Below are 20,921 nucleotides of genomic sequence, written 5' to 3'. Positions count from 1 at the left end.
ACACACACACACACACACACACACACACACACACACACACACCACAAAAGAACAAGAGGTTTAAAAACAAAGACAAAAAACTTCTGCTTCAAGATAGGTGACTGGCAAAAGGATTTCCTCCTTTTAAAGACAGACATTTAGCCAAGTAGAGGTGGTGCACACCTTTAATCCCAGTACTTGGGAGGCAGAGGCAGGTGGATCTCTGAGTTCATGGCTAGACTGGTCTGCAGAACGAGTTCTAGGACAGCCAGGGCTACATAGAGAAACCCTGTCTCAACAAAACAAAACAAACAAATGAACAAAAGACAGGCATTTCACATGCCTCGCCAGTCTTAAGTTATGAAGACGAGCAGTAGGTGAACGTCCTCTGATGCTCTTCAACACTCAAAGACTACCAAGACACCATGATGTCATATGGCTGAACAAGCCAGGTGGGTCCTCAATTCTACTTCTGCCTTTGGGTCAGTGATCACAACCACTGGGGTAAGGGCCAAATCCCACCCTCCAGGGCCTTTGCTACAATGCTCTCCCAGGCACATTTACATAGAGTAGACTCCCTTATCCTTTCAGGTACAGGGGCACTTCCTGAGAGAGGATTCCCTGCTCACCCCACCTAAAGCAGCACCCGGTACTCCCCATCCCTTTATGATCCTTCGTGGCATTGGCCATTACATGGCGCTATACTACATAGTTACTGATTTCTTCCATGCCTTCTCTCCTAGGATGGACGCTCCTGTCTTGACTCTCTGTGGAATCCCTAGCACTGAGATGTGTGCCTGGAGCAAGTGGGTTCTCAACGAGGATTTGTCAAGTGGGAGATGGTGGATTGCCTTGGTCAAACCTGTCTCTCTGAAGTCCCTATTATAAAGTGACATGCAGACACCCCTTTCCTTGGCATGTGGAGAAGCTGTCGAGGTCCACTTGGCAGGAGCCTTGCTGTGGCTCCTTCTGCTGTTGCTGTTGTCGGCAGTGCCATTACTCGTAATAGAGCATGCTAGCAATCATGCTGCTCTCAGGGTTTTACACCAAACACACAGCTCCACCATGGCAAACCACAGGGCTAAGGACCAGCAATGCAGCTATTTCTAAGACAAGGTACAGTGAGGTTAGGGGCAATGTTTGTTGGGTTAGAGACCGTTAGGCCGGTGCTTGGTGGGTACAGTAAGGTGAATGAATGTTCTCTGTCACTCAGTGACACAGCCTCTTGATGCTCCCTGACCCAAGCTGTCTTAGTCACTAGGCCCCTGGGCCTAGTTCTTCCTGAGCAAGTCTCTTCAGCCAAGAGCCCTCCCTAGTCCTGACTGTTTGCTGGCACCTGCTGGCCCCTCACCAGAGGCCTTTCTGTGAGGTTTTCCTGGCTCTATGTGCCAACTCTTTTGCTCAGCTGCTGTTGCCAGGGGAGAGCCATGCTGTCCCCTTCTGCTAACAAGGCCGTGCTGCCTTTTATCTCTGGCCCTGACACTGAGGCAGGGGAGGGGCCACCGAGGAGGCTTCTGCTGGCTGCAATACCATCCTAATAGGACCCCCGAGCATATGTTCTCATACCCAACTAACCAGGAGAGTGGCAGGACCCTGTGGGAAGTGGAGATCTGATCCAAGAGAATGGCCTCTCTCAGGTCTCTTCTTAGGTTCAGGGCATGGTGTTTTCTGAGCACAGTGACTTCTGAGTTAGCTCTGAGGGTCTGAGGAAACAGGTCATCCTATGTTGCACCTTACCCAGGCCACTTACCCAGGTCGGCATCGGTACTTTTCTTCATGTCCTTCTGCAGGCGCTTGGTTTGCTCTTCCAGCCTGAAAAGCAAGGAGAAGGTGGGCACCTAGCTTCACGGCACTGGGGCCTCACTTCTCTGCCTCAAGTAAGCCTAGCAGGGAGGGAAGCCGCTCTCCGAACACCTGCCACCGACCACCATGCCACCTGAGGCTCTGCAGGGGGTGGACCACCCAGAGCCTGTGCACTAAGTCCTTCCTGTAGCCAGTCTCCTGCTGGAGCTGTCTTTGGTTCCTAGCTGTGAATGGACAGAGGGCACAGAGGCTCCCTGGCTGAGCCTGACCTGGCCAGGAGGAGGCAGGGCAGGTAGACCTGGCAGGAAGCACATGCCCCAGCAATCTCCCATCTCACCCTTCTGGAGTTTGACACTCACTGCTGCAGCTTTCCATACTCCCTCTCAAAGTCTCTCTCCACCTGCAAGGAAAGAGATAGCTCAATCAGTGGGGCAATGACAACATGATGGAAAAAACCTCCTAGCTTACTGAAACTCGCTCCACACCCTCCCCCAGCCTGCAGCAACAATACTGTCCAGTCCCTACACGCTCCGGCAGATCATTAACAACAGTGTCCCTGTGTTCCCAAACTAATGAAGTGTTTGACTTAGGGAGAAGGCCTCTCCTCCCAGACGGGCCAACCAGGCAAGCTGGCAAGTCTCAGCGGATTGTGCCTTGGCTCTTCACCCCAGGGTGAGATACTGTTGGTGCCCTTTCCTCATCCCAACTCTGATGGCAGTCAAGGTGATCTGCCATGATGAGACCCCACCTAGGAGTCAATAGGGCACAAAGAGGCGAGTCTGAAGTAGCAGGGTTCTGCCATGTGCTAGCTGTGAGGCCTGAGCAAGTGACTTCCCTTCACAGCCACGGGTTTCTCATAGACCCTGCTGTTGGGTCTCAGGTCCATCAAAAAACCATCTTGTGTGGGACATCAGGTGGGAGCTTGCTTTAGAATGAAGGGACCCTGCCCCTGGGCCTTCAAGGTATGCATTTCCAGGGGTGTCCAACCCGCGGCCCACATGCAAGGCTAGCTAAGAATGTAGCCTGGCCAGATCTCTGTGAGTTCAAGGCCAGCCTGGTCTACAGAGAGAGTTCCAGGACAGGCTCCAAAACAATACAGAGAAACCCTGTCTTGAAAAACCAAAAGAAGAAGAAGAAGAAGGAGAAGGAGAAGGAGAAGAAGAATGTAGCCTGGCACAAAATTGTAAGCTCATGGAATTATGAAACTGTTTGTAATTAAAAAAATTTAGCCAGGTGGTGGTCGTGCATGCCTTTCATCCCAGCACCAGAGAGGCAGAGGCAGGAAGATCTCTGTGAGTTTGAGGCCAGCCTGGTCTACAAAGCGAGTTTCAAGACAGCCAGAGCTGTTATATAGAAAAACCCTGCCTCAAACAAACACACCCAATTTATTATTGCTGACATTATTGTGTTTATGATGCATATGTGAGGGTAGGCATAGTGTATCCCTCGAGGTCAGAGGACAACTTTTCGGAATTGATTCTCTTTCCACTGTGGGTTCTGGTGATAGGAGGCAGTCAAGCCTACATAGCAAGTGCTTTTACTTACGGAGACATCACACTGGCCTGCACTTTAGGTGGGGAACAGTGACTTAATTGTGTGGTTTTTGAAAGTGAACTCTGAAGATGACAATGCCATGTCATAAGATCAAAAGGCTGGACTAGCCTAGTTATTTCTCTGGCACGTGGGGCAGGAAGGCAGTTGAGAGGAATGAACGGGGGTGGGGAGGTAGGTGAGAGATAAACTCTGAAGTAAATAGCTTCTAGTATCTTTGAGCAGAGGGATTTCACTTGGTGATTACTCTAGCCTCAGTGGCTCATTGCTTGGGGGAAGGTAATATACATGGCCCATAGTGTCGATTACAGAATGCACATCCATGTTTTTCTTCCTGCTCACTGGGCATGGGAGGGCCACAGCAGCCTGGAGACACAGATAGGGATGCAGAGAGCAGCAGCCAAAAGTACTTGGGAAGTGGCAGCCCAGTAAGCCCCAATGTGGCTAGGTATGGAACCTCATGCTAGGCCGTGGCCTTCATAGCCCAAAGGATGTGGCTGCTGAGTGTCTTATTTTTCTTCATATTAGCATTTACTTTCAAAAGGATAAAATGAAAACTAAGTATTTCTTGGCCAGAATCAAACTCTCCTGGAGACATACCTAGGTGCTTGCTCTTCTGGGGTGGTGGGGGCTGAGCCCCTGTGCTGATGCTTTTGGCTCTCAGCCTTCTCTTTTGCAATGCTTGAGTGTGCTGATGTGTGTGGGATGTCAGAGAGCACCTGGTCTGCCTGGCTGGGGACTGCTTGGACTTGTACAAAGGGGCCGTCAAGCTCCCAGCCAGGTGGGATTGTTTAGGGGGAGCAGAGTCTCAGTCTCTGGGAGCAGAAGCTTGTTGGTGTGGCCATATGCTCTTTCTGTTTGATGCCACTCAAGGCCACCCCACAGGAACTTGGAAATACACCACCTCTCCAAAGAGCCATGGTGCAGTTCATGGGTCCCTCATCTTTCTCCCCAGAAGACAGAACCACTTGGAGTCAGACCAGAATTCCAGGCCCTCAGATTATGGCTGATAGAATAAAGGGACACACTGGAGTTACATTCCACGGTGCATGTCTTCTGAGGGAAAAAGCCAAGTGGAAAAGATCTGAACATTTTTGAATGCTTGATGCCTCTGCCAAAAGGCAACTGGAGGCCAGTCAACAATGCAAGTGTAAACACATGTGCACGGACTGTCAGGGGATTGGGCTGGGCCAGGCTGCTGAAGAGTAGCCTAGGGAGAATCAAGCCCCAGGTGATGCTCCTTACATTCTCCTGGGCCCGGGGTGCAAGGGCAATGCCTAGGATTGCCTGCCCAGCAAGAGCTCGGCATTTTCTAAGTGAGTGAACAAGCTGAGTTCCTTCCAAACTCAAATTCCCAGTAAAGGGGAAAAGCAGGCCACAGGCAGGGCTGGGGCTCTGATGCCAGGGTGAAGGGATGTCGGGTCAAAGTGAGGCAGAGAAAGCATTCTGAGAGCCACACAAGGATGTTATGGGTGGACAACACATCCCCTTCAATACACTCCAGGGAACCATTGCATGGAGGGCATTGGAAACAGTATCTCCAAGAGCTCCCCTGTCCTCCAAGATGCAGTGTGTGTGTGTGTATGTGTGTGTGTGTGTGTGTGTGTGTCTGTGTGTGTGTGTCTGTGTGTGTGTGTGTATGTCTGCGTCTTTCGTGTATATGTCTGCATGTGTGTGCATACATATATGTGGTGCTATATGTATCTTTGGTGTATATATCTGTATGTGTGTGCATATGTGTGTGTGTGTGTGTGTGTGTGTGTGTATGTATGTATGTGTGTGGTGTGTATGTGCATGTGTCTGTATATGATGTGTGTACTTCTGTGTCTGTTTTCTTTCTCTATGCTAAGATACTCTGATGCCCCAGAGGGGACTAACAGAAGTTGGAACAGGAGGTATGAATTGTGGTCCTCGTCACAGTGTCAATGGTCAGCCCTTACAGAGAACACGCTATTCCTGCCACAGCCTTAACAATCGTGGAATGCATGTTTTCATGTTGGTAACTTGTTGGTAACAGGCAAGCAGTGAGAGCAAAGACAATGTTTTCTTTGAGGCTGGCAGCTAGGCACCCTGAGCCAAAAACCTCCTGAAACTCCCCGAATATAAAATGAACATTTCTTCCCATGACAGGAGTGCTATGACTTCCAATAACCTAGGCAGCCACATCTATTCCACAGAGTGCGTCACCAATGTCCAGGGACAGCTGCCAGAGATTTGGAGACATCTGCATAGCCCAGACCTGTGCTAGAGGTGGAGAGATGAGCAAGAACTGATTCAGAAAAGGCAGGGTCTTGCTACCCATGCCTAAGCACCCTTGGCACTGAGGGAAATAGATTGAGCAGACGAAAACTCCATTCTAAGCCACCCCTCAGCTTTCACATTTGGTGAAAGATCAAAGGCCTAGCCCACAGCTTCACTGCACTGGGGAGCAGAGCTGCTGGGACAGGCTGAGTCCTTGATGGCTTTGGAAGAAGTCAAACCAGCTACCAGCAAGTACTCCCTACAGACCAGACTCTGGACTGAGTACCTTATATGCACTGGCTTATGTGAGACTCTTCCTATGCATGTGGCAAAGGTCCTGGGATTACCCTTACCTTACACGTGAGAAAGCTAAGGCCTGACAAGGCTAAACCATGCGTGAAAAGTCACAGATAACACAGAGGCAGAGCCAAGCAGGAATCCAGGGAGTCAGTCTCTAACCTGGCTCCTTAACAACTACTGAATACTTGCTTGACTTGGGGGAGAGGACACCACAGACTAAAGGATGACCAGTCCCCAGCAAGAACACAGACAACATTGGGAAGGGACAAGGGAAGGTATGGTGGGGTGGGTCTGTTCTTCCCTGGGAATCTTTGCTATTCCTTAGAGGAAAGGGTTTGGGATCCCCTACTCTGATGAACCCACCTCCCTGGAACCATAAGCCAAGATAAATAATTCATCCTCTTTAGCCCCTCCCCCCAGGAACTAAGACCCTTCCTCCAAAAGACTTTGGCAAAGAGCTGGAAAGTACATTGTAGCCCATCCTGCTCTGGGGGGATCAAAGCCCCATCCATGAAAGATGAAAGTCCTGGTGCAGGGAGGGATTTTTGTCTTCTTGTTTGCGGTGGTGAACAAAGTGGGAATAAAAAAAAGACCCTTTTCAAAAAGACTTCTCTTTTGGATCTGCTGGGATTACTCTCTGGAGGCTCACAGCCACACCCTCCACTTCTTGGAGCAGCATTTGGACACCCAGACTTTCTGAGAGGCTCACAGATGGTCAGTCACAGAGGCGACACTGAGTCTGTTATAACCGGCCTCTGCATGAGGCAGAAGGTGACTCTTTTAAGTTGAGCCCACCTCCTTTCCTGTGACCTAACTTTGGACTTCCTGAAGATAGAGGCATTGGTCAGATGAGCTGGACTTCCTGTCAAACCAAAGTGGGATCTTTCCTTTAGCCCTGGTGGTGGAGCCTAGGAGGGAAGGAGGACGACACAGAGCATGGCAGGAGCTCAGATGATTGGGGGTGGGGCGTGCTCTACTGTAAAGATAGTCCTATGGTTGTGGGCCTTGGATGTCATGATGAGTATGGCTTTACCCATATTAAAAACCAAGGCCTTGAGGGCTGGAGAGATAGCTCAGGGGTTAAGAGCACTGGCTGCTCTTCCAGAGGACCTAGATTCAATTCCCAGCACCCATATGACAGCTCACAACTGTCTGTGACTCCAGGTCCAGTGGACCTGACACCCTCACACAGACATACATGCAGGCAAAACACCAACGGACATAAAATAAATAAAACTTAAAAAGAAAAAAAAATAAAAACACCCCAAAGCCTCACTGGTGTGTGAAGGGTTGAAGAGGCTACTCTGGACAGGTGGGGCTGCATAGCCGCAGTACACAAAGTGTAGATGGAGAAATGGCCAGAGCCACAGACCCAAATGCTAACTGCAGCTTTTGGTGAGGGGGGTGGGGGGTGGGGAGTGGGGTGGGGAGGTGGAGGCTCAGATTTAGCAACATCTCCACCACGAAATAGAAAAACCAGACAGTGGGGACAGATAAGGTCTGCCAGCTTCTAGCTCTAACGTTCCAGGATTTGTGACTCTTCCTCTCCCATTTTAGACATAAAACAGGGATAAATTTCTTGGGTTCAAAGGTGGGTAGGTGTTAACACTGCACAGAACAACTCCATCGTGGCAGATATACCAGCAAACAAAGAGATGTGGGCCACCTGGAGAAGCTGCCTTGTCTTTTATGTAGTTGAGGTGGCAGAAAGGCCGGCCTTGGGCACTATCATGGTATGTATATTTGGGGAGTAGTCTATGCTCCAGAGTTCTCCCAGGAATAGGACTGCTCAGATGTAGAGCACCTACACCTGTCCAAAACTGGGGAAGCAATCAATAGGACCCAGGAAAGGAGGTGTCTGGTTCTAGAACCACATGAACCAGGGAGCTGACCTTCCAGCTCCCAAATGTCCACTGCCAATGCTCAGGTCCTGGCCTGGGAGTTAGCTCACTGACAGAGCACTTATCTAGTGTGCATGAGCCCTAGTTCACAATCTCCAGTATGGAGAGAGAGAAAACCCAGAAGGCTGAGGTTCCATGCAGAGGTGATGGGAGGCACAATTGAGTCTCAGGGTGTAAGAACTGAGTTACTCACAGTTTTGGGAACAATCTGTTTCTTGGGCTGCCCGATCTTAAACGGAATCCTGTAAGAGGGAGAGACAGAGGGGTAATGTAAGAAATGGGGAAGGCTGGGCAGCAGGAGTGGTGCACGGAGGGGAAGAACACTTGGTCTCTCAGTTCTCACCAGGGCATGTGAGCCAATAGCACCCAGTTTGGTTCTGAGACAGATCATGCTCCATGCAGGCTCTTGGTCACTTGTGCTTGCCAAGAATGTCATTCCTATTAGCCGTCTGTCACTAAAGCACACTGGAAAAGTGGGGGAAGGGATACACCTTGAGGCTCTGCAAACCTTGATTTGAGAAATATGACTCCCTATAACAGCTATCATTCTTGGAAACATGTTCTTTAAAAAAGCCCACAAACACCCCTCATCTTCTGGAAGACGTACTCAGCTTCCTCACAGGGACTACAGGTGTTCTGGGGATGCTAAGGATGACAAATCAAGGAGCATTTATAACTGGTTAAGAAATAGATGGGATGAAACGTGGCGGGCTTGGTAAAGAATCTGCCCAAGCCTGCCTTGAACTTGCTAAGAAGCTTGTTTACCAGGTTCTCACATTAATTTGGAAGAAGCTGGGCCTAACACAGAGAGATCATGGGGCTGGGGCTCAGAAGTGGAGGCACAGACCAGCTTCCATCTACTCTAGCAGGCTGCTCTATGCCACTGGCCCTTGGCCCTTTCTTGCTCTCAGGAGTGAGAGGATTGATTGACATTTGAGATTTCTTCCAGGTCCTGACAACATGGACCCTGTTAGTCCATGTTGGTGGCCAGATGAGAACATCAACATTGCTTGTCCCTGTGGTGACAGAATGGTAATGAGTCTCTTCTACCTGTCCTGTTCCCAGGCCAGAAGTGAATCTAGGGACCAGCTCTGGGAAGAACCCCAAAGACAGCCTCTCAGTACTCTCTCTAGGCTTCTGGGCCGATGGTGCCAATGCTGTTCTGACCAACCCTTGGGCTCTGTTCCCATCCTTCCTTTTAGTCATTCTCCCGCACCCGCCTCCACCTGGCCCAAGTTGACCAACACTGCTGCTAACCCCAACGGTATAATTAACCACCGATAATAACCCCAGACAGCGATCTGGTTGAGGGGATGGGCTGGCCTGAGTCACGGTGGTTTAAATTTAATTTCTGGAGGACATCCTGTTTATTGTTAACCCAGCCCCATAATTTGGGAGAGTTAACCCTTTGGGGTCTAGCTGAAAAAAAAAGTGTCTTTGGCTGTGTCATAATCAGATGGGGAAGAGGTTTGCCGTGGAACTGAAAAGGAGTAGGGGTGGGGGCGGGGGTGTCATTTCAGTTTCTCAGACCTAAAGAGGAAGAAGCTCAGGTGGAGCTGGGTTTTCTGTCCCAGTTGCCATCACTTTCCCTAAGATTGGGAACTGGATTTGATGGCTGATGAACAAGTTCCCCGAGGACTACTCTGGAGGCCACACACACTTGGGTTCTGTGAGAAAGAAGCTGCAGTGAGATAAGCAATAACCAGGAAGGAGACCCAGTCTCTGCCCCACTGGCTTTGCTACTGAACAAACGAGTCTCTCTGAAACCCAGCATCTTCCACTAGGAAGCCAGCTGGACTAGCTGGCCCTCTTGCTGACCCCAAGAATGTGGGGAGTGGGCTAAGGATCCTGAAGAACCATCAGAGTGGCCCCAGAGTCTGGAAGCTAGACTTGGTGGCTGTTACCTGCAGGGCCATGGCCTCTCTAACCCTCTCCTTGGAACCACAGGCCTTTTAGAGCAGCATGCATCAGAAGGGATTTTCCACTTTAACCCTCTCATGCTGCAGGAGGAAACAGATCTTAGAAGATTCAATGACAGGCCTAGAGTCCCTGTATTGCTTTACCACCCCCCCCTTCTCTCTGTCGCTCACAGTTCAGTGTTCTCTTCATGACTGTTCTAGGTACTTGATGCCCAGAGTCTCAAAGTCTGTGGGGTCAGTTGGGGCTGGTGGCTAAGAGTCTGAAAATGCAGGAGAGCCTGTGTGGAGCCGAGTGTTTTAGCACAAAGGGAAACTGTTTATTCGCAGAAGAGCCAGGTCTCCTCTGCAGTTACTGATGGTCAGACACGATTTCATCAGACTATCTGCATTATTTTTCAATTTCCTAGCTCCAAAGACAGGTCCACCTGCTACAACATACAACATCTTTTAAGTAAACAGTTGTGGAGTATTATAATTACTATGCCCCCTGCCCTATTCTCTCTGAAGAAGTCTTGATCAGTACGGTACATTAGTCATGATTAATGAACCCGGAATGACATATCAAAGTCTGTGCTTTGTTCAGTTACCTTAGTTTCCCCTCAATGCCCTTTCAGAACTAGGATCCCATGCAGGTTACCACACCAGATTTATTCCTTAACTGCCTCTTGGTGTGACAATGTCTAGACTCCCCTTGGCTTTGATGCCCCCTTTTAAGGGACACTGGCCAGGCATTTTATATCTGGAATGCCTTCCCCACACCCCTTGGGTTTTGGGGGCTGGAGAGATGGCTCAGTGCGTTAAGAGTACTGGTGGCTGTTTCAGAGGACCCAGATTCAGTTTCCACTATTTATTTTACTTATCTATTCATGTCAGCATGGATATCTTATACTCAGAGTCATAATCCAATACTGTATTGCTTTCTTTTGATACTAAGAGCTGCTTCAGTCTGGCCACCGACAGCTTTGCAGTTGGTTCCTGTGACTGTCTGACATACTCCCATCAGTGTGTGAGCACATGCCTGAGTCATGTGGTACTTCCTTTAAACATAAGACACTCTGCCTCATCTTGTACCTTTCCTGCTCTGGGCCCTGGCTTGGAGGAGAAACTTCAATCCCAATGTGCCCCCAAAATATGATCTTGGCTTTTCTTTGTTGTTCTTTCCTATGTAGCCAACACATGGCTATTTCTTAGTTTCTCTGAATCTATACCCCTTATTTACTACCCCAAACTGGGAAATTACTTTGTCAGGACCACTTGGATCATACAGAGAAATGGGCATACAGCCACACCACTTAAGCCTTCCCACCTCCTGGCTAACGATGAGGAGGTCTTAAATCTAGAGCTTTGCTTACTTAGAAAGGTTCCACTGAAAATCCAAGGAAAGAATGAGAGAGAAAGGAAGAAGATCCCCTGCCAGCATCACCTCCATCTTTATGACCAGTGTTTCAGTGGTGTTAAATATATATATATATCTGAGGCAAATAGCAAGTGCTAGCAGCCTCAGTCCTTGGTGTGAGAATGTGGCTGTTTTCTTCTTTATACTTGCTGTAATTCTTCAATTAAGGAAGATTTTTTTTAAAAAAAAGAGCAACCAAACAACAACAAAAAAACCCCAAACACCAACCCTTCAGTTTTTTTAACTACAAAAATAGCACCTGATTAGAGTTAGAAACTTGCAAGACATGGAAAAATACAAATGATGAGGAACACCTGAATTCACATACACTACAAAGGCAAAACCAAGCAGCGAGATGCTGAATTACTCCATGGACATAGATCTGCACACATATGCATATGTATATATGTTATGTAGTGCTTCTTTTAACTGTATATGTATATATGTACATATGCATGTGCATTGATACAAACTTTTAAATAAAGGAAGTATGTTACATGAATATTTTGATATGTCAACATAGTTGTTAAATCTAGTATTTAAAAATCATGAAAGTTGGTAGCAAAGTAATGGGTTTCATTACAGCATCTTCATACATTTGTGACCAAACACTCAGGTTTCACTTGCTCATATCCCCCACTCCTCCCTCACGAAGTCAGTCTGTGCTTCAGCTATCCTATTATGTGGATTCCAGCACTCCGTTCACTCTTTCCACTTCCCTTAACAACTTTTCCTTCCATGATCCCTTTCCTAATTTTGTGATACATACATACACACACACATACACATACACATACACACACACACACACACACACACACACACACACACACACACAAATTTAGTTTCTGCATGAGGAAAAACACACATGGAATTTGTCTTTTGGAGACTGGCTTATTTTGCTTAACATAATGATTTCCAGTTGCAACCTTTTTTTTTTTTGCCTGCAAATGTTATTTCATTTTTCTTTATGGCTGCAAAAAAAATTCCTTTGTGTATATATCCCACATTTTTGTTATCCATTTATTTGTTGGCAGAATCACAGGTTGGTTGCATTTCCTGGTTTTTGTGACATGCAGGTATCACTTTGGTACACTGGCCCAAGAGGGGGGTGGCTGGCTCATATGGTAGCTCTAGTTTCAGTTTTTTGAGGAGCCTCCATATTGACTTCAACAAGTTTACACTCCCGCAGCAGTGACTATGGTTCTCCTTCTCCCACATTCTCACCAGCATTTATTATTATTCATTTTCATATAATATGCCAATATGGTTTTCGTAATCAGTTTTTATTTTTAAAAATGCTATGCATTTATTTAATATTTACGTGTGTCCATGTGTGTGCTATGACACGGGTGGAGATCAGAGGACAGTTTGCCGAAGTTAGCTCTCTTTCTACTGTGTGGGTCCCAGGGATTGCGCTTAGGTTGTCTGGTATAGAAGCTAAGAGCCTTTGCCTGCTGAGCCATGTGAGCAGTGCCTATTGTTTTAAGTCAGGGTTTCTCTACTTTCCCTGTATGACCCTCTTGCCACCTTCTTTGGGGCTGGGATTACAGGCAAGTGTCACATGCTTGGCCACAGTTTGCTTGAATTTCAAAGGGACTACATTTTTTGTCTTCCAGTGTCCCAGTCTCCATGAAGTCTGAAGCCACCCTGATTTCTGCCCTTTTTATGTGGTCCGTTTTTCATTTCTTTATGCAAGTCCAAAGGATGGTAGGTTCGTCTTGGTGTTTCATCACAGTGTACCTCCTGCATCTGTTTTCATCCACCGTGTTGGCTTCTCACTGCACAGTTTCAGTTTCTCTAAGACTTGATTGGGTTGACTCCCCTGCATGTTATGCTTCCTTCTGACTTCTGCCGATGCAATCCTGGAGCTGATCTACCCCTCCTGGTCTCTGATTTCTCTGCTTTTCAACTTTTTTTTAAAAATTTTAATCTTTTTTTTTTTTTTTTTTTGGTTTGAGACAGGGTTTCTCTGTGTAACAGTCCTAGATGGATGTTCTGGAACTTGCTTTGTAGACCAGCCTGGCCTCGACTCACAGAGATCTGTATCTTCCTCTGCCTCCTGAGTGCTGGGATTAAAGGCAAAGTAACACTTAATTTTATCTTCTAATACTTGTAGAGAATTGCTATCAGGTTTTTCTTAAATTTCATGACTTTAATCCCAATGAGATGGTTTTAATTTAGTGCATTTTGCAAAAGAAATTCAACAGTTAATAATAATAACTTAAAAAGTGCTTGGTCACTACTACTCAATGCATTACTGAGGCTGAGGCCCAGTTTTTTCTTGCCTGGCACATCTTTTGATTTCAGAGCTTGACTTTCTGGGCTGTCCTTTGTGGTGCTGTTCTGATTCCCAGCTGGCTCCTCTCTGGGAATTGTAATGACAGCTTAAAGTTCACCCTTTCCAGTCTCTTTCTTTCCAGTCTTTATGTATTGGCTTAAAATGCCTTCCTTGGGAACAAACGAAAATCCTGGCACACAGGACATTGGTTGATCATGTAAACAGTGGTTCTCAACCTTCCTAATGCTGAGACCCTTTAATATAGTTAGTTCCTCATGTTATGTTGACTCCAAACCTTAAAATTATTTCATGTAAATATCTGATATGTAGGATATCTGATATCAAGAATAACCTTGTAGCTCGATATGCCTCTTTATTTTTATTCCTACTGTTTTGGCTACATGGTCTTTGTCTTTGCACATGAGAGTCAGTATCACTTCCTCAAAGGAAAAAGAGAATTCAGTTTTTTCTTCAGTAGAGTTGATTGACATTTGTTTCCTACACGTATAACTTACGAAGTAATTATGTTTCCCTGCTAACTGGCAATGCATAAATATAAATTTAAAGACTGATGTAAGATTTAGGAAAATCTCATATTTCTTTTATAAATAAGCTAAGATTTTGGGGCACAGTTCAAGATTTATTATATAATGCTAATCTCAGTGCTCTCTAAGTTAGTGACAGTAACTATTTTGTTACTGACATCCTTGTAGGTGACATGTCATGAGTTGTTATCTTTGTTGTGTCTTTCATATTAAACCTACCAGAAATTCCTGTCTTATCGATGTGTTCATGTGAATTGCACCTATCCATTAAATGGATTCTCAAACAATTATCATTAATATTTAAAGTTGACTTTGTCTCCTTACTGATGACTAGTTTTGGGTACAAACTGAAAATACTTTGTTATATTGCTTGATTTCCATTGATGTAATTGCTCACCTTACCATTATCATATTCATTTTTAAAACCAGTTTCCCCTCATTTTTTGTAATGCTGGGAATTGAACCCAAGCTTACCAGGCAAAGCATTCTACCAGTGAGCTCAGTTTCTCCTTTAATTTAAAAATAAATTTAAAGGTGATTTCAAAGGTACTTTTTGTATACTTATAAGTCAGAGCTAGGTCATTTTTTATTTGTTTTATTAGAAATGCCCCAAACTGCCTTTATAAATGGTGGGTAAAACACTATAATCTCAACTCATCTCCTAGTCCCACCCTAAGAAAGGCCCAGGTAATGCCAAAGCTGAGTGACATAAAGGATAATAAAAAATACTAACAACAAACAATAAAAATTAATTATGGTAGAAATGCTTTCAGTTTAGAAAAACAGGCCCATGTGACCACAAGGCTAGGGCTCCTCCTAAAGGGGTTGGACAACATTCATGCAAGTGAGGGTTCCTGAGGTGAGGTTTTGTTAGTTTTAGAGTAATCCACCTTTACATCCCCTAGTGTAGAGCTCTCTGTCGGAGGCAGACCCTTTGTCCTTCTGCTACGAGAGTGTAAAGCAGAAGGAAAAAGGGAGATGCCTGGGCTCTATACTTCATCCAAGCCTGGCCTTGAGCCCAGCTTCACCCCACTCCAGAGGTACTTAGAGTTACTAGGCCCTGAGCTGCTGGGGTTCGGTAATGGAGGGTGGCATGGTTCTTGGTATTATTGCCCAATGCCAGTTTCAGGTTTGGCTTTTTTCCACCTGTACAGGTGGGTGTGAGGCAGTATTTCATTGTGGCTGTGACTTGCATCTCCCTCAAGATGCCAGACGTCTTTTTGTATGTTCATCGACTAATATGACCACTGGAGAAACACACAGGCTTTTCTTTGGTCCTGCTGAGTTGTGAGAACTCTGTTTACACTCTGGGTCTGTTCCTAATCAGATACATGACTGGTAAATGTTTTCTCTCATCTATGGATTCATTTTAAAAAGTAACTGAATAAATGCTTTCAAGTGTTAGAGTTTAAAATTTTGATGAAGTTCAATTTACCTGCCTTTTTTTTTCTTAGATGTTCACGCTTGTTTGGTGTCATATCTAAGAATCTTTTGTCAAATTCAGTACTGTAAGGATTTATTCCTATGTTTTCTTATAGGAATAAATATATGAGAGTTTTATAGTTGGGCTCTCAGGTTATAGGCCTTTGATCAATTATGAGTTAATTTTTGTTTATGGTGTGATGTATCTCATCCTCTGCAAATGCTGTCTTGTTATCTTAGCGGTTTGTCGAGATGATTCATCTTTCGGTTGTCTTGACATCCTTGTGAAAATACCAACTGGTCACAAATGCAAAGGTATATTCCGGACCCTCAATTCCACTCCATTAGTCTATAGGCCAGTACCAGCCCAGCTGACTGCAGCTTTGGAGTAAGATTTAAGACTGGGAAATATGAGCCTTCCCACTTTGCTCTTCTCAAGATTATTTTAATTATCCGTGTCCCCTTTCTTTCCAGATGAATTTCAGTGGTTTATTTTTCACTCTTAAATCTTGTATTCATTTAGAATTTATTTTAAGTGTGTGACTAGACAGTTGGTTTAACAGGAGTTAAAATTTATCTTTTTCATAAAACTGGGTGTGCTGGCACACACTTACAATTTATAATCCCAGAGACAGAGACAGGCAGATCCCTGGGGCTTGCTGGCCAACCAGCTCAGCCTACTTGGAGATCCAGGCCAGTGAGACCCTACCTCAAAAGACAAGGCACACAGCACCTCGAGACAACAGCTGGTGTTTCTGGCCCTGACACACATTCTCGAACATGTACTATATAACCTTTTTTTGGTGTGTGTTGGTATGATTTTTTTTTTTCTTTTTCAGATAGGTTCTTACTTTGTAGCCCACAACAGTTTGGCACTCATTCTATAGTACAAGCTGACATTAAGTTCTCAGCAATCTCCTGCTTCAGCCTCCTAAGTACTGGGATTACAGGCATGTGCCACCATGCATGACTTAAAAAATGTCTTTGAAAAAAATCATGTATTCGTGTTAAATATTTCTACTGTTTCATATCACAGACAAATAACATGGGCTTAACTATTTAGGGTTACAAAAACTTCTTAACATCAAGTAAAATTATTTCCTTCTTGCTGCATGTCTTTCCCAGGTAATAGTTAGGGCTATTTTTGTTTTATTATTCAAGATGAATCATCTGCTATGGTCTCCCTCCACACTAAAACCCTATAAATATACTTAATATCATTAGAAATGCATCACACTCATAGGACTCTAAGTGTGTGAAGAACCTATATCCATAGACACCTAAGTTAACACTTAGGACAGCAATATTTCCATCTGCTCACTCAAGTTTTTTTTTTTTAATTGACCCCCTTAGTCTTAAGACTCAATTCTCTGTTTCTTTTTCTTTCCTTTCTCTTTTTCCCCCTCCCTTTCTTTCATAAATAGGGCTTCAACACTTATTTCAATGGCTATTAAGAGCCCAAAGTAATATTTAAATGTGAAACTTTTAGCTCCATGTCTTAGGTATGTTTCATGGTGGTTAATGCCCCCCCCCCATAGGCTTCTTTTTTTAAATTTTATCTTGCTGGATAATTTACCTTGTAACCACTCACCATGCCTACATACTTAACCTATATAGCCTACGAGACTCAACTGTGGAAAAGTTAGGTTTTCCAAATAGATATAGGGAAATAATGATAAAATGTTCCTTTTCTTTACCAATACTTATACCTACTTCCTGTCTAGTTACTGTGTTAGTTAGAAGTGGTCTTTTTTATTATTTATTTATTTATTTATTTATTTATTTTTTTGGTAAGAGTAAGATGGCTTGCATCTGATCTTTCACTATGAAATCTGAAAGGAGCCACTGATTTCAGCCAGAAAGCCTGCAAAGGAAGGAAATAGTTTTCTGTTGCTAGATTACTAGAACACACAAAGATTGCATTTTTGGCAAGCCAATGTCTTGGCAGCATGCATCTGGGTAAGTAGTTTACTCTCCTATGACGTACCAACGTGATAAAATGAGCAAATATGTTTCCTAATACTGAACCATCCTGTCATTACTGAAGTGTTTGCTTGGTAAAGGGCACAGGCTAATTAACCTCTATCTGTCTATATCTTGCTTTCTGATTATGACACATAGCTTATCAAAGACAGGGACTGAGTGCTTTCCTTTTCTGCAACCCTGGCAGGTACTGTTTTAAGCATAGTGCAACATTCTCAGCCTTTTGGTGAGCACTTGATGCATCATTACTAAGGACTGCCTTTCATGCCAAGTGCAGCGCTAGGTTCTGGGGACATCACGACAAATAAGGAAAACTTATGCCGTGACCTCATGGAGCTTTTATTTCATTCCACAGTGATGAATGATTAAATGAACGAGTAAAAGGAATGCACTGTCCCAAGCTTGGGTCCTGCAAAATACTACACTGTGATTTAGGGTTCCTGAAAAACACCCAAACAACTCCCCCACCACACACACTCTTAGACAAGGGTATATAAAGACCAAAAAAGGTAATGCCCTTTGGGCTTCCAATCTGACGTGTGATCAGAACCAAATGGACAAGGAATGCCATGAGCCAGCTGCAGATCAGAGTTGGCCTTTGGCCTCTGAAGCAAAGCCTGGAGAAGTTACCAGAGCTTGAGTCAAATATATATGTATGTATATATGTATGTATGTATGTGTATGTATATGTATAATACACAAATATAATAATATACAAATGTATAATATGTATAATTATATATATATATATATATATATATATATATAATTTTATGTATGAGTGTTATGCCTGAACGTATGCAAGTATACCAAGCGCCTGCAGAAGCCAGAAGAGGCTGTCAAATACCTGGAAGCGGAGTTACAGATTGTGGTTAGGTACCATTTAAGTGCTGGGAATTGAACTCAGGTCCTCTGTAAGAGCAGCAAATGCTCTTAACCACTGAGTCATCTCTCCAGTCCCTAGTGCAAGGAATCCTAAAGGGCTTTTGAGGATACTACAAAGGGAGAGGAGTTCCCTGGGTTGTTGGATATAACCCCATTGTGCCCAGGAAATGACTAGAAACGGGGGCAGATAGGATATTCCCTGACAATGACATGGGGCACACTCCCAGTGGACAGTGGAAGATGACAAGGAGGGGAACAAGAGAAAAGAAACTGTAGCCCAGCTACATTTTACCAGGCTCCCTGTCTCTCCATCCACGTGGCAGAGTCTGCTCTGGGGGGACGGCAGCAAGCATGAGTGACAGCTAGGGGTGCAGCTGGGTCACAGGAGGCTCATGGGGCTTCTTGTTCCTCCTATCCCAGCTTTCCTCACGTTCTCCTCTGGGGGCCAGAGGGGCAAGCAGTAGCCCAGAGAGAAAAGTAAGGTGTGTCCCTCAGAGAATCTCTATGCTCTGGGAGAATCAAGAAGCGGTTCTCTCTCTGGAATGGTTGTCACGCTGGCCACTCTATAAACACAAGCACCAGAGGCCAGGGGAAGGGATATTTTGGTCTCACTAACAAAATGGAGAAAATAGTCCTCAGCCTCTAACATGCCTCACCTCAGAAAGAAAACAAAAAGCAAAGCAAAACAAAACAAGTTCCCTGTGTACAGAGGAAAAGGATGCCTTTTTTTTTTTTTTCACAATAAAGAAAAGTCAACAGGATGTTCTCCAAAGCTACAAATATACTTCTTTCAAACAGTAAATATCTCTATTAGTAGCACGATGCCAGTTGGCTAATTCTGTCTCAGTGGAACCTTCCAAAAAAGTTCCTGCTCTTGTGTAACATCTATTTACAAAACAGCTCTTTTGCATTCTCCATTTGTTAGGTTTCTCAATCTTTTGTTTCCTCACCCGCCTCTACTGCAGGGGCAGAGACAACAGGCTGACCCAGATGGTGGTTGGGTGGGGATCCCCTGGGTCACCCCAGCACATCACTCAATTCCTGCCTTCTTGGGAGCATCCTCTGTGCTCATTATATGCAACAGCCGGGAGTTCAAACCTCCATACACTCTCGTGGCTTCACCTGGCCTTCCAAAATTTGTTGCTAGTAAATGGAAATCTAGGCCTGGTGGTGGAGTGAATCCCCAGAATGATTCAGGCTCCCCCATTATGTACCTTTTGATGTCCAGCTGGGCAAGAGACACACAGACACACAGAGCTGGGGGTGGGGGTGAGAAGAAAGGAGGGCTGAGCAAGAGTGGGCGGTGGTTGATAGTGGCTGAAACCCTGGCTCCCCAGGGAGTGGTCTGGGCCTGAGTCACTGTCTCAGTAAGAGAGAGGAAGGTGGGCGTGAGGCAGCAGCTTCTTCAGGCCCCAGCCCTGCCCCCATCCTTCAGAGGCTGTGTCTGGAGTCCTGTCTGCTTTGGTTTGAGACCCACCAGGCTACTGCCACCTTAACACTCAGAAAAGCAGAGGACCAGGGCCTGGGGCAGGGCCAGGCAGGGCTTATCAATTCGTGTGGCACTGTTGGGACAGGCGCTCAATGGATCTATCTTTTCTAGTTCCTATGCTGAAGGCCAGAAAAAGGTCAGTCTGAGAAAGGGCAGGACAGACACCCTTAGAGGGTAACAACCTGGACTAAACTTCTCCACCTCAGGGCCTATGACCACAACCTCCTCCCTTGGTTCATGTCAAGCATGACATGAATCAGCTGCATCCCAGACTAGAGAACAGGGAACAGGACCCCTGACCTGCTATTCATTTGAAGAGGGCATGTGCACAATTAAAGATAAAAACCATGACTCTTTGACTTGGCTGACTTGTATGTGGGACCAGGACAATCCACGGGCTCAGCTGTGATCCCTCCTTCCCGATGCTCCCAGGCTGCCCTCTGAAGAGGAGACAGAATGAATCACATGGTGTTAGGTCATGTAAACAAGGACGCCCACTGGTTAAAGTGAGCGTTTATTTTTATTTTTTAAAAGATTTTATTTATTTATTATGTATATAACATTCTGCTTCCGTGTATATCTGCACATCAGAAGAGGGCACAAGATCTCATAACGGATGGTTGTGAGCCACTATGTGGTTGCTGGGAATTGAACTCAGGACCTTTGGAAGAGCAGGCGGTGCTCTTAACCTCTGAGCCATCTCTCCAGCCCCAAAGTGAATGTTTATTAAGCATCTATTATGGTCAGATTCTAGGTGCTTCTGATACAGCGATTCACATGAAGCACTCTACTCTGTATTTCACAGGAGCAGCACTGGAGGAGGCCTGGGGTTCAAATTTTGGCTGTGCTCATCAGCTGTGACATTCACACAAGTTACCTCAACTTTCTCAGTTTCCTTACCTATAAAATAGGGCAAGCATCTACTTATCCTCCAGGGCTGCTGAGGGAGCTAAGGATTTTTTCCATCTTTTTTTTTTTTTTAATTTGAATTAGAAACAAGATTGTTTTACATGTCAATCCCAGTTCCTACTCCCTCCCCTCCTCCCCTCCCACCCCCCCCAACTAAAACCCTACCTATCCCATATCCTTTTTGCTCCCCAGGGATGGTGAGGCCTTCCATAGTGGGGGGGGTCATCAGAGTCTATCATATCCTTTGGGATAGGGCCTAGGCCCTCCCCTGTGTGTCTTGGCTCAGGCAGTATTCCTCTATGTGGAATGGGCTCCCA

At 45.4% G+C, this 20,921-nt stretch overlaps 1 protein-coding gene across 5 annotated transcripts in view; it reads right to left on the bottom strand.

The window, feature by feature from the left end:
* Nucleotides 1-20,921, bottom strand: part of Bin3 (bridging integrator 3) — a 64,262-nt gene that overhangs the window by 13,442 nt on the left and 29,899 nt on the right. For 2 of the 5 annotated variants that reach the window (XM_035452813.1, XM_027390235.2), the window contains exons 2-4: nt 7,969-8,017; nt 2,120-2,182; nt 1,730-1,791 (exon numbers count right to left, since the gene is read on the bottom strand). In XM_035452813.1, coding sequence (XP_035308704.1) covers nt 1,730-1,791; nt 2,120-2,182; nt 7,969-8,017 — 174 coding nt within the window. The remainder of the gene's footprint in view (nt 1-1,729; nt 1,792-2,119; nt 2,183-7,968; nt 8,018-20,921) is intronic. The other 3 variants (XM_027390233.2, XM_027390236.2, XM_027390234.2) reach the window with 3 other exon arrangements.

Source organism: Cricetulus griseus (assembly GCF_003668045.3).
Source record: "Cricetulus griseus strain 17A/GY chromosome 1 unlocalized genomic scaffold, alternate assembly CriGri-PICRH-1.0 chr1_1, whole genome shotgun sequence".
Classification (NCBI taxonomy): Eukaryota; Metazoa; Chordata; class Mammalia; order Rodentia; family Cricetidae; genus Cricetulus; species Cricetulus griseus.
Note: the sequence above shows the minus strand (reverse complement) of the source record. Positions and strands in the feature narration are given on the sequence as shown.